Source organism: Oncorhynchus nerka, linkage group LG9b (assembly GCF_034236695.1).
Source record: "Oncorhynchus nerka isolate Pitt River linkage group LG9b, Oner_Uvic_2.0, whole genome shotgun sequence".
NCBI lineage: Eukaryota > Metazoa > Chordata > Actinopteri > Salmoniformes > Salmonidae > Oncorhynchus > Oncorhynchus nerka.
In genome coordinates, this window is record NC_088424.1 from 33,515,148 (window position 1) to 33,528,755 (window position 13,608).

The following is a 13,608-nucleotide window of genomic DNA, read 5'->3' on the forward strand; positions in this document are numbered from 1 at the left end:
ATTTTAATGTGGTGATTTAACGTGAAGAGCACTAAAAGGTAAATGCCCCTGCATGTTTAAACATGACTGAGTGGAGAGGAACCACAGGCTTATTATCTGTCCTTGATGAATAGTCAAGCTTGTTAGCGGAGAAGAAATAACAGCAGGAGACAGACACAGTCATTGACATTTGATGAGTCCTCTCTATCTCGCCTCACCAAACACAAACGACATAAACAAGATAAATAAGTGCTGTGTAACCTTCAGCGCCTGTGATGTCGCTGTCTCCTACCACGCCCTCATTTCACTCTCTATCACCCTTTTTCTCCCTCAGCCCCTCCTCCCTGTTGTACAGTACATCAAATCCCTTGTCTAAATCTCTCTTTTTCCTTCCTTCCTTCCTTCCTTCTTCCTTCCTTCCTTCCTTCCTTCCTTCCTTCCTTCCTTCCTTCCTTCCTTCCTTCCTTCCTTCCTTCCTTCCTTCCTTCCTTCCTCTCTCCAGGTATGTGGTCCTTCTCTGTGTCAGAGCTGGCTGTTCTGGGGGCGGAGGTGGGCCGTATCTCAGCAACAGACGCTGACCTAGGCGACAATGCCAAGCTGGAATATACCATCCTGGAAGGAGAGACGGGGGACACCTTCAACATCAGCGGAACGAACCAAGAGGCCGTGATCACCCTGAACAAGGTGAGAGGGAAGAGGTATGTAGGAGTGAGCGATGGAGCATGTTGGGTGTCAGCCGACAGAGAGGGATGGAGGGAATGAGGGAGGGCAGAACAGGATGGAATAATGGAACAGATGATGAGAAGGAGGAGAGGAGGACACATGTGAGCCTGTTGATTTGGCCAGTTCTCCCTCAAAACGCTCCAGAGAAGGTGTGCAGTCACTGCTATGCTGGATAGATATATGTCTAGTGTTTTCTCTGTGAGTCAGATGGCCATATCTGTGTGTGTGCTTATTGAATCAGCTCATTTCCGTTGATGCTGTCTGATTCTAAATGATTCCCACTAGAACTGACTGTCACTCTGGGTTATCACACAAGCAACTCCAATAATGAAGTGTGGTTGGTGATGAGAGATGACAGTGTGTTGCATGTTACATGTGTGCATTGCGTGTTACGTGTGTGTGTTACGTGTTTGTGTGTGTCTCACACCTGTGAGTAGGCCTCTCATGTGTGATGTTGACTGACATCAATAGCAGCAAACCAAAGACCTCTAGTCTGTCTCAGACATGAAATATGCTATTTGAAGCTGAATGAGCCTTCAAAAGGCACAGACAGTGTGTGAGTGTTAAAAATATACACTGCTCTTTAATATAGCCTGCCACTTAGATCTGAGATAAGAGAGAATCTGACGCACCTCTGGTGGTCATCCAGTGTGAATGCTGAGTGAGTGTGTGAATTTGTGTCTTTGAGTAGTTTAACCTGTCTCTGTGTGTGTGTGTGTGTGTGTGTGTGTGTGTGTGTGTGTGTGTGTGTGTGTGTGTGTGTGTGTGTCACTGTGACAGCCCCCCCCCCCCCTCCCAGGGTTTGTGAGGTGAGTTGGAAGGGATTTCCAGGCCCAGGGATGAGTTACTGTGATAAGAGAAAGAGTATAGGGAGGGGGAAGAGAGAGAGAGTGAGAGTTGGGAGAGGGAAGGGGAAACAGAGATGGGTGAGGGACTGGGTGTGGATAGGAGGGGGGTGGAGGCAGGGGTACGGAGAGAGTGGAAGCAGGGAGGAAAAGAGAGTAAGGGAGAGTGAAATTAGCGAGGCAGCCAGAACAAAAACACCAGGAAGAGAGAGAGTGAAAGAGAGAGACAATGAGGCAGAACAAGACATCCAAAGGAAGACAGGCAGGCTGAAAAAGAGCTTTGTTTGAGCTGCAGAGAGTTGGAGAGGGAAAGAGAAAACAACAGAGAGAACGTCTAAGCAGCATCCTGCAGAGAGTTGGAGAGGGAGAGAGAAAACAACATAGAGAGAACGTCTAAGCAGCATCCTGCAGAGAGTTGGAGAGGGAGAGAGAAAACAACATAGAGAGAACGTCTAAGCAGCATCCTGCAGAGAGTTGGAGAGGGAGAGAGAAAACAACATAGAGGGAACGTCTAAGCAGCATCCTGCAGAGAGTTGGAGAGGGAGAGAGAAAACAACATAGAGAACGTCTAAGCAGCATCCTGCAGAGAGTTGGAGAGGCAGAGAGAAAACAACATAGAGAACGTCTAAGCAGCATCCTGCAGAAAGTTGGAGAGTGAGAGAGAAAACAACATAGAGAGAACGTCTAAGCAGCATCCTGCAGAGAGTTGGAGAGGCAGAGAGAAAACAACATAGAGAGAACGTCTAAGCAGCATCCTGCAGAGAGTTGGAGAGGGAGAGAGAAAACAACATAGAGAGAACGTCTAAGCAGCATCCTGCAGAGAGTTGGAGAGGCAGAGAGAAAACAACATAGCGAGAACGTCTAAGCAGCATCCTGCAGAGAGTTGGAGAGGCAGAGAGAAAACAACATAGAGAGAACGTCTAAGCAGCATCCTGCAGAGAGTTGGAGAGGCAGAGAGAAAACAACATAGAGAGAACGTCTAAGCAGCATCCTGCAGAGAGTTGGAGAGGCAGAGAGAAAACAACATAGAGAGAACGTCTAAGCAGCATCCTGCAGAGAGTTGGAGAGGGAGAGAGAAAACAACATAGAGAGAACGTCTAAGCAGCATCCTGCAGAGAGATGGAGAGGGAGAGAGAAAACAACATAGAGAGAACGTCTAAGCAGCATCCTGCAGAGAGTTGGAGAGGCAGAGAGAAAACAACATAGAGAGAACGTCTAAGCAGCATCCTGCAGAGAGTTGGAGAGGCAGAGAGAAAACAACATAGAGAGAACGTCTAAGCAGCATCCTGCAGAGAGTGGGATAGGCAGAGAGAAAACAACATAGAGAGAACGTCTAAGCAGCATCCTGCAGAGAGTTGGAGAGGGAGAGAGAAAACAACATAGAGAGAACGTCTAAGCAGCATCCTGCAGAGAGTTGGAGAGGGAGAGAGAAAACAACATAGAGAGAACGTCTAAGCAGCATCCTGCAGAGAGTTGGAGAGGGAGAGAGAAAACAACATAGAGAGAACGTCTAAGCAGCATCCTGCAGAGAGTTGGAGAGGGAGAGAGAAAACAACATAGAGAACGTCTAAGCAGCATCCTGCAGAGAGTTGGAGAGGCAGAGAGAAAACAACATAGAGAACGTCTAAGCAGCATCCTGCAGAAAGTTGGAGAGTGAGAGAGAAAACAACATAGAGAGAACGTCTAAGCAGCATCCTGCAGAGAGTTGGAGAGTGAGAGAGAAAACAACATAGAGAGAACGTCTAAGCAGCATCCTGCAGAGAGTTGGAGAGGGAGAGAGAAAACAACAGAGAACGTCTAAGCAGCATCCTGCAGAGAGTTGGAGAGGCAGAGAGAAAACAACATAGAGAACGTCTAAGCAGCATCCTGCAGAGAGTTGGAGAGTGAGAGAGAAAACAACATAGAGAGAACGTCTAAGCAGCATCCTGCAGAGAGTTGGAGAGTGAGAGAGAAAACAACATAGAGAGAACGTCTAAGCAGCATCCTGCAGAGAGTTGGAGAGGGAGAGAGAAAACAACATAGAGAACGTCTAAGCAGCATCCTGCAGAGAGAGATAGAAGTGATCAATTCACCGTGTGCTCAGTGACTGGAGAAATGACATGAAAACAAATAAACACCTCCTCTCACCTCCTTCACCTATCTCCCCTCGGATTCAGACGCCAAACAAAACCTACAATTACTCTTCCAACATGGAGCTTTTATCTCACTTCTCCCCAAAAAATATTATTATAGCATGAAATAGAAGAGATTGAACAAAAATTATTTTAGGGCTGTCGTCTCTTGGGCTCTTCAATATTGGCTATGGGAATATAAGGTTTTCAATGTGAAAGGGGGAGAATAAGGTGGGCAGGTGGAGGCTAGGTAGGTAGGTAGGTAGGTAAATAGGTAGGTAGGTAGGTAGGTAGGTAGATAGGTAGGTGGGTCTACAGTAGGTAGGTGGGTAGGTAGGTATACAGTAGGTATGTGGGTATACAGTAGGCAGGTGGGTATACAGTAGATATGTTGCTATACAGTAGGTAGGTAGGTAGGTAGGTAGGTAGGTAGGTAGATAGGTAGGTAGGTGGGTCTACAGTAGGTAGGTGGGTAGGTAGGTATACAGTAGGTAGGTGGGTAGGTAGGTATACAGTAGGTAGGTGGGTAGGTAGGTATACAGATGGTAGATAGGTAGGGGGGTATACAGTAGGTATGTGGGTATACAGTATGTAGGTGGGTATACAGTAGGTAGGTAGGTATACAGTAGGTAGGTGGGTATACAGTATGTAGGTGGGTATACAGTAGGTAGGTGGGTAGGTGGGTATACAGTAGGTAGGTGGGTATACAGTAGATAGGTGGGTAGGTGGGTATACAGTAGGTAGGTGGGTAGGTGGGTATACAGTAGGTAGGTTGGTAGGTAGGTATACAGATGGTAGATAGGTAGGGGGGTATACAGTAGGTATGTGGGTATACAGTATGTAGGTGGGTATACAGTAGGTAGGTAGGTATACAGTAGGTAGGTGGGTATACAGTATGTAGGTGGGTATACAGTAGGTAGGTGGGTAGGTGGGTATACAGTAGGTAGGTGGGTATACAGTAGATAGGTGGGTAGGTGGGTATACAGTAGGTAGGTGGGTAGGTGGGTATACAGTAGGTAGGTTGGTAGGTAGGTATACAGATGGTAGATAGGTAGGGGGGTATACAGTAGGTATGTGGGTATACAGTATGTAGGTGGGTATACAGTAGGTAGGTAGGTATACAGTAGGTAGGTGGGTAGGTGGGTCTACAGTAGGTAGGTGAGTAGGTATACAGTAGGTAGGTGGGTAGGTGGGTCTACAGTAGGTAGGTGAGTAGGTAGGTATACAGTAGGTATGTGGGTATACAGTAGGTAGGTGGGTAGGTGGGTATTCAATAGGTAGGTGGGTAGGTGGGTATACAGTAGGTAGGTGGGTAGGTGGGTAGGTGGGTATACAGTAGGTAGGTGGGTAGGTGGGTAAACAGTAGGTAGGTGGGTAGGTGGGTAGGTGGGTATACAGTAGGTAGGTGGGTAGGTGGGTATACAGTAGGTAGGTGAGTAGGTATACAGTAGGTAGGTGAGTAGGTATACAGTAGGTAGGTGGGTAGGTGGGTCTACAGTAGGTAGGTGAGTAGGTAGGTATACATTAGGTATGTGGGTAGGTGGATCTACAGTAGGTAGGTGAGTAGGTAGGTATACAGTAGGTATGTGGGTATACAGTAGGTAGGTGGGTAGGTGGGTATTCAATAGGTAGGTGGGTAGGTGGGTATACAGTAGGTAGGTGGGTAGGTGGGTACACAGTAGGTAGGTGGGTAGGTGGGTAAACAGTAGGTAGGTGGGTAGGTGGGTAGGTGGGTATACAGTAGGTAGGTGGGTAGGTGGGTATACAGTAGGTAGGTGGGTAGGTGGGTAGGTGGGTATACAGTAGGTAGGTGGGTAGGTGGGTAAACAGTTGGTAGGTGGGTAGGTGGGTATACAGTAGGTAGGTGGGTAGGTGGGTATACAGTAGGTAGGTGGGTATACAGTAGATAGGTGGGTAGGTGGGTATACAGTAGGTAGGTGGGTACACAGTAGATAGGTGGGTAGGTGGGTATACAGTAGGTAGGTGGGTAGGTGGGTATACAGTAAGTAGGTGGGTATACAGTAGATAGGTGGGTAGGTGGGTATACAGTAGGTAGGTGGGTAAACAGTTGGTAGGTGGGTAGGTGGAAATACAGTAGGTAGGTGGGTAGGTGGGTATACAGTAGGTAGGTGGGTATACAGTAGATAGGTGGGTAGGTGGGTATACAGTAGGTAGGTGGGTATACAGTAGATAGGTGGGTAGGTGGGTATACAGTAGGTAGGTGGGTAGGTGGAAATACAGTAGGTAGGTGGGTAGGTGGGTATACAGTAGGTAGGTGGGTATACAGTAGATAGGTGGGTAGGTGGGTATACAGTAGGTAGGTGGGTAGGTGGGTATACAGTAGGTAGGTGGGTAGGTGGGTATACAGTAGGTAGGTGGGTAGGTGGGTAGGTGGGTATACAGTAGGTAGGTGAGTAGGTATACAGTAGGTAGGTGGGCAGGTGGGTCACAGTAGGTAGGTGGGCATACAGTAGATAGGTGGGTAGGTGGGTATACAGTAGGTAGGTGGGTAGGTGGGTATACAGTAGGTAGGTGGGTAGGTGGGTATACAGTAGGTAGGTGGGTAGGTGGGTATACAGTAGGTAGGTGAGTAGGTATACAGTAGGTAGGTGGGTAGGTGGGTCTACAGTAGGTAGGTGAGTAGGTAGGTATACAGTAGGTATGTGGGTATACAGTAGGTAGGTGGGTAGGTGGGTATTCAATAGGTAGGTGGGTAGGTGGGTATACAGTAGGTAGGTGGGTAGGTGGGTAGGTGGGTATACAGTAGGTAGGTGGGTAGGTGGGTATACAGTAGGTAGGTGGGTAGGTGGGTATTCAATAGGTAGGTGGGTAGGTGGGTAGGTGGGTAGGTGGGTATACAGTAGGTAGGTGGGTAGGTGGGTAAACAGTAGGTAGGTGGGTAGGTGGGTAGGTGGGTATACAGTAGGTAGGTGGGTAGGTGGGTATTCAATAGGTAGGTGGGTAGGTGGGTATACAGTACATTTACATTTACATTTAAGTCATTTAGCAGACGCTCTTATCCAGAGCGACTTACAAATTGGTGCGTTCACCTTAAGACATCCAGTGGAACAGCCACTTTACAATAGTGCATCTAAATCTTTTAAGGGGGGGTGAGAAGGATTACTTTATCCTATCCTAGGTATTCCTGAAAGAGGTGGGGTTTCAGGTGTCTCCGGAAGGTGGTGATTGACTCCGCTGTCCTGGCGTCGTGAGGGAGTTTGTTCCACCATTGGGGGGCCAGAGCAGCGAACAGTTTTGACTGGGCTGCGCGGGAACTGTACTTCCTCAGTGGTAGGGAGGCGAGCAGGCCAGAGGTGGATGAACGCAGTGCCCTTGTTTGGGTGTAGGGCCTGATCAGAGCCTGGAGGTACTGAGGTGCCGTTCCCCTCACAGCTCCGTAGGCAAGCACCATGGTCTTGTAGCGGATGCGAGCTTCAACTGGAAGCCAGTGGAGAGAGCGGAGGAGCGGGGTGACGTGAGAGAACTTGGGAAGGTTGAACACCAGACGGGCTGCGGCGTTCTGGATGAGTTGTAGTGGTTTAATGGCACAGGCAGGGAGCCCAGCCAACAGCGAGTTGCAGTAATCCAGACGGGAGATGACAAGTGCCTGGATTAGGACCTGCGCTGCTTCCTGTGTGAGGCAGGGTCGTACTCTGCGGATGTTGTAGAGCATGAACCTACAAGAACGGGCCACCGCCTTGATGTTAGTTGAGAACGACAGGGTGTTGTCCAGGATCACGCCAAGGTTCTTAGCGCTCTGGGAGGAGGACACAATGGAGTTGTCAACCGTGATGGCGAGATCATGGAACGGGCAGTCCTTCCCCGGGAGGAAGAGCAGCTCCGTCTTGCCGAGGTTCAGCTTGAGGTGGTGATCCGTCATCCACACTGATATGTCTGCCAGACATGCAGAGATGCGATTCGCCACCTGGTCATCAGAAGGGGGAAAGGAGAAGATTAATTGTGTGTCGTCTGCATAGCAATGATAGGAGAGACCATGTGAGGTTATGACAGAGCCAAGTGACTTGGTGTATAGCGAGAATAGGAGAGGGCCTAGAACAGAGCCCTGGGGGACGCCAGTAGGTAGGTGGGTAAACAGTTGGTAGGTGGGTAGGTGGGTATACAGTAGGTAGGTGGGTATACAGTAGATAGGTGGGTAGGTGGGTATACAGTAGGTAGGTGGGTACACAGTAGATAGGTGGGTAGGTGGGTATACAGTAGGTAGGTGGGTAGGTGGGTATACAGTAGGTAGGTGGGTATACAGTAGATAGGTGGGTAGGTGGGTATACAGTAGGTAGGTGGGTAAACAGTTGGTAGGTGGGTAGGTGGGTACACAGTAGATAGGTGGGTAGGTGGGTATACAGTAGGTAGGTGGGTAGGTGGGTATACAGTAGGTAGGGGTATACAGTAGGTAGGTGGGTAGGTGGGTACACAGTAGGTAGGTGGGTAGGTGGGTAAACAGTAGGTAGGTGGGTAGGTGGGTAGGTGGGTATACAGTAGGTAGGTGGGTATACAGTAGGTAGGTGGGTAGGTGGGTAGGTGGGTATACAGTAGGTAGGTGGGTAGGTGGGTAAACAGTTGGTAGGTGGGTAGGTGGGTATACAGTAGGTAGGTGGGTAGGTGGGTATACAGTAGGTAGGTGGGTATACAGTAGATAGGTGGGTAGGTGGGTATACAGTAGGTAGGTGGGTACACAGTAGATAGGTGGGTAGGTGGGTATACAGTAGGTAGGTGGGTAGGTGGGTATACAGTAAGTAGGTGGGTATACAGTAGATAGGTGGGTAGGTGGGTATACAGTAGGTAGGTGGGTAAACAGTTGGTAGGTGGGTAGGTGGAAATACAGTAGGTAGGTGGGTAGGTGGGTATACAGTAGGTAGGTGGGTATACAGTAGATAGGTGGGTAGGTGGGTATACAGTAGGTAGGTGGGTATACAGTAGATAGGTGGGTAGGTGGGTATACAGTAGGTAGGTGGGTAGGTGGAAATACAGTAGGTAGGTGGGTAGGTGGGTATACAGTAGGTAGGTGGGTATACAGTAGATAGGTGGGTAGGTGGGTATACAGTAGGTAGGTGGGTAGGTGGGTATACAGTAGGTAGGTGGGTAGGTGGGTAAACAGTAGGTAGGTGGGTAGGTGGGTAGGTGGGTATACAGTAGGTAGGTGGGTAGGTGGGTATACAGTAGGTAGGTGGGTAGGTGGGTAGGTGGGTATACAGTAGGTAGGTGGGTAGGTGGGTAAACAGTTGGTAGGTGGGTAGGTGGGTATACAGTAGGTAGGTGGGTAGGTGGGTATACAGTAGGTAGGTGGGTATACAGTAGATAGGTGGGTAGGTGGGTATACAGTAGGTAGGTGGGTACACAGTAGATAGGTGGGCAGGTGGGTATACAGTAGGTAGGTGGGTAGGTGGGTATACAGTAAGTAGGTGGGTATACAGTAGATAGGTGGGTAGGTGGGTATACAGTAGGTAGGTGGGTAAACAGTTGGTAGGTGGGTAGGTGGAAATACAGTAGGTAGGTGGGTAGGTGGGTATACAGTAGGTAGGTGGGTATACAGTAGATAGGTGGGTAGGTGGGTATACAGTAGGTAGGTGGGTATACAGTAGATAGGTGGGTAGGTGGGTATACAGTAGGTAGGTGGGCAGGTGGAAATACAGTAGGTAGGTGGGTGGGTAGGTGGGCATACAGTAGGTAGGTGGGTATACAGTAGATAGGTGGGCAGGTGGGCATACAGTAGGTAGGTGGGTAGGTGGGTATACAGTAGGTAGGTGGGTAGGTGGGTATACAGTAGGTAGGTGGGTAGGTGGGTAGGTGGGTATACAGTAGGTAGGTGAGTAGGTATACAGTAGGTAGGTGGGTAGGTGGGTCTACAGTAGGTAGGTGGGTATACAGTAGATAGGTGGGTAGGTGGGTATACAGTAGGTAGGTGGGTAGGTGGGTATACAGTAGGCAGGTGGGTAGGTGGGTATACAGTAGGTAGGTGGGTAGGTGGGTATACAGTAGGTAGGTGAGTAGGTATACAGTAGGTAGGTGGGTAGGTGGGTCTACAGTCGGTAGGTGAGTAGGTAGGTATACAGTAGGTATGTGGGTATACAGTAGGTAGGTGGGTAGGTGGGTATTCAATAGGTAGGTGGGTAGGTGGGTATACAGTAGGTAGGTGGGTAGGTGGGTAGGTGGGTATACAGTAGGTAGGTGGGCGGGGTGGGTATACAGTAGGTAGGTGGGTAGGTGGGTATTCAATAGGTAGGTGGGTAGGTGGGTAGGTGGGTAGGTGGGTATACAGTAGGTAGGTGGGTAGGTGGGTAAACAGTAGGTAGGTGGGTAGGTGGGTAGGTGGGTATACAGTAGGTAGGTGGGTAGGTGGGTATTCAATAGGTAGGTGGGTAGGTGGGTATACAGTACATTTACATTTACATTTAAGTCATTTAGCAGACGCTCTTATCCAGAGCGACTTACAAATTGGTGCGTTCACCTTAAGACATCCAGTGGAACAGCCACTTTACAATAGTGCATCTAAATCTTTTAAGGGGGGTGAGAAGGATTACTTTATCCTATCCTAGGTATTCCTGAAAGAGGTGGGGTTTCAGGTGTCTCCGGAAGGTGGTGATTGACTCCGCTGTCCTGGCGTCGTGAGGGAGTTTGTTCCACCATTGGGGGCCAGAGCAGCGAACAGTTTTGACTGGGCTGCGCGGGAACTGTACTTCCTCAGTGGTAGGGAGGCGAGCAGGCCAGAGGTGGATGAACGCAGTGCCCTTGTTTGGGTGTAGGGCCTGATCAGAGCCTGGAGGTACTGAGGTGCCGTTCCCCTCACAGCTCCGTAGGCAAGCACCATGGTCTTGTAGCGGATGCGAGCTTCAACTGGAAGCCAGTGGAGAGAGCGGAGGAGCGGGGTGACGTGAGAGAACTTGGGAAGGTTGAACACCAGACGGGCTGCGGCGTTCTGGATGAGTTGTAGTGGTTTAATGGCACAGGCAGGGAGCCCAGCCAACAGCGAGTTGCAGTAATCCAGACGGGAGATGACAAGTGCCTGGATTAGGACCTGCGCTGCTTCCTGTGTGAGGCAGGGTCGTACTCTGCGGATGTTGTAGAGCATGAACCTACAAGAACGGGCCACCGCCTTGATGTTAGTTGAGAACGACAGGGTGTTGTCCAGGATCACGCCAAGGTTCTTAGCGCTCTGGGAGGAGGACACAATGGAGTTGTCAACCGTGATGGCGAGATCATGGAACGGGCAGTCCTTCCCCGGGAGGAAGAGCAGCTCCGTCTTGCCGAGGTTCAGCTTGAGGTGGTGATCCGTCATCCACACTGATATGTCTGCCAGACATGCAGAGATGCGATTCGCCACCTGGTCATCAGAAGGGGGAAAGGAGAAGATTAATTGTGTGTCGTCTGCATAGCAATGATAGGAGAGACCATGTGAGGTTATGACAGAGCCAAGTGACTTGGTGTATAGCGAGAATAGGAGAGGGCCTAGAACAGAGCCCTGGGGGACGCCAGTAGGTAGGTGGGTAAACAGTTGGTAGGTGGGTAGGTGGGTATACAGTAGGTAGGTGGGTATACAGTAGATAGGTGGGTAGGTGGGTATACAGTAGGTAGGTGGGTACACAGTAGATAGGTGGGTAGGTGGGTATACAGTAGGTAGGTGGGTAGGTGGGTATACAGTAGGTAGGTGGGTATACAGTAGATAGGTGGGTAGGTGGGTATACAGTAGGTAGGTGGGTAAACAGTTGGTAGGTGGGTAGGTGGGTACACAGTAGATAGGTGGGTAGGTGGGTATACAGTAGGTAGGTGGGTAGGTGGGTATACAGTAGGTAGGGGGTATACAGTAGGTAGGTGGGTAGGTGGTACACAGTAGGTAGGTGGGTAGGTGGGTAAACAGTAGGTAGGTGGGTAGGTGGGTATACAGTAGGTAGGGGGTATACAGTAGGTAGGTGGGTAGGTGGGTACACAGTAGGTAGGTGGGTAGGTGGGTAAACAGTAGGTAGGTGGGTAGGTGGGTAGGTGGGTATACAGTAGGTAGGTGGGTAGGTGGGTATACAGTAGGTAGGTGGGTAGGTGGGTAGGTGGGTATACAGTAGGTAGGTGGGTAGGTGGGTAAACAGTTGGTAGGTGGGTAGGTGGGTATACAGTAGGTAGGTGGGTAGGTGGGTATACAGTAGGTAGGTGGGTATACAGTAGATAGGTGGGTAGGTGGGTATACAGTAGGTAGGTGGGTACACAGTAGATAGGTGGGTAGGTGGGTATACAGTAGGTAGGTGGGTAGTGGGTATACAGGGTAGGTGGGTATACAGTAGATAGGTGGGTATACAGTAGGTAGGTGGGTAAACAGTTGGTAGGTGGGTAGGTGGAAATACAGTAGGTAGGTGGGTAGGTGGGTATACAGTAGGTAGGTGGGTATACAGTAGATAGGTGGGTAGGTGGGTATACAGTAGGTAGGTGGGTATACAGTAGATAGGTGGGTAGGTGGGTATACAGTAGGTAGGTGGGTAGGTGGAAATACAGTAGGTAGGTGGGTAGGTGGGTATACAGTAGGTAGGTGGGTATACAGTAGATAGGTGGGTAGGTGGGTATACAGTAGGTAGGTGGGTAGGTGGGTATACAGTAGGTAGGTGGGTAGGTGGGTAAACAGTAGGTAGGTGGGTAGGTGGGTAGGTGGGTATACAGTAGGTAGGTGGGTAGGTGGGTATACAGTAGGTAGGTGGGTAGGTGGGTATACAGTAGGTAGGTGGGTAGGTGGGTAAACAGTTGGTAGGTGGGTAGGTGGGTATACAGTAGGTAGGTGGGTAGGTGGGTATACAGTAGGTAGGTGGGTATACAGTAGATAGGTGGGTAGGTGGGTATACAGTAGGTAGGTGGGTACACAGTAGATAGGTGGGTAGGTGGGTATACAGTAGGTAGGTGGGTAGGTGGGTATACAGTAAGTAGGTGGGTATACAGTAGATAGGTGGGTAGGTGGGTATACAGTAGGTAGGTGGGTAAACAGTTGGTAGGTGGGTAGGTGGAAATACAGTAGGTAGGTGGGTAGGTGGGTATACAGTAGGTAGGTGGGTATACAGTAGATAGGTGGGTAGGTGGGTATACAGTAGGTAGGTGGGTATACAGTAGATAGGTGGGTAGGTGGGTATACAGTAGGTAGGTGGGTAGGTGGAAATACAGTAGGTAGGTGGGTAGGTGGGTATACAGTAGGTAGGTGGGTATACAGTAGATAGGTGGGTAGGTGGGTATACAGTAGGTAGGTGGGTAGGTGGGTATACAGTAGGTAGGTGGGTAGGTGGGTATACAGTAGGTAGGTGGGTAGGTGGGTAGGTGGGTATACAGTAGGTAGGTGAGTAGGTATACAGTAGGTAGGTGGGTAGGTGGGTCTACAGTAGGTAGGTGGGTATACAGTAGATAGGTGGGTAGGTGGGTATACAGTAGGTAGGTGGGTAGGTGGGTATACAGTAGGTAGGTGGGTAGGTGGGTATACAGTAGGTAGGTGGGTAGGTGGGTATACAGTAGGTAGGTGAGTAGGTATACAGTAGGTAGGTGGGTAGGTGGGTCTACAGTCGGTAGGTGAGTAGGTAGGTATACAGTAGGTATGTGGGTATACAGTAGGTAGGTGGGTAGGTGGGTATTCAATAGGTAGGTGGGTAGGTGGGTATACAGTAGGTAGGTGGGTAGGTGGGTAGGTGGGTATACAGTAGGTAGGTGGGTAGGTGGGTATACAGTAGGTAGGTGGGTAGGTGGGTATTCAATAGGTAGGTGGGTAGGTGGGTAGGTGGGTAGGTGGGTATACAGTAGGTAGGTGGGTAGGTGGGTAAACAGTAGGTAGGTGGGTAGGTGGGTAGGTGGGTATACAGTAGGTAGGTGGGTAGGTGGGTATTCAATAGGTAGGTGGGTAGGTGGGTATACAGTACATTTACATTTACATTTAAGTCATTTAGCAGACGCTCTTATCCAGAGCGACTTACAAATTGGTG

At 49.7% G+C, this 13,608-nt stretch overlaps 1 protein-coding gene across 1 annotated transcript in view; it reads left to right on the top strand.

Moving 5' to 3' along the window:
* The window catches only part of LOC115114878 (cadherin-24-like), a 127,442-nt gene that overhangs the window by 78,950 nt on the left and 34,884 nt on the right, over window positions 1-13,608 (top strand). Inside the window, exon 5 of the mRNA XM_065013616.1 lies at window positions 482-663. Within this exon, the coding sequence (XP_064869688.1) occupies window positions 482-663 (182 nt within the window). The remainder of the gene's footprint in view (window positions 1-481; window positions 664-13,608) is intronic.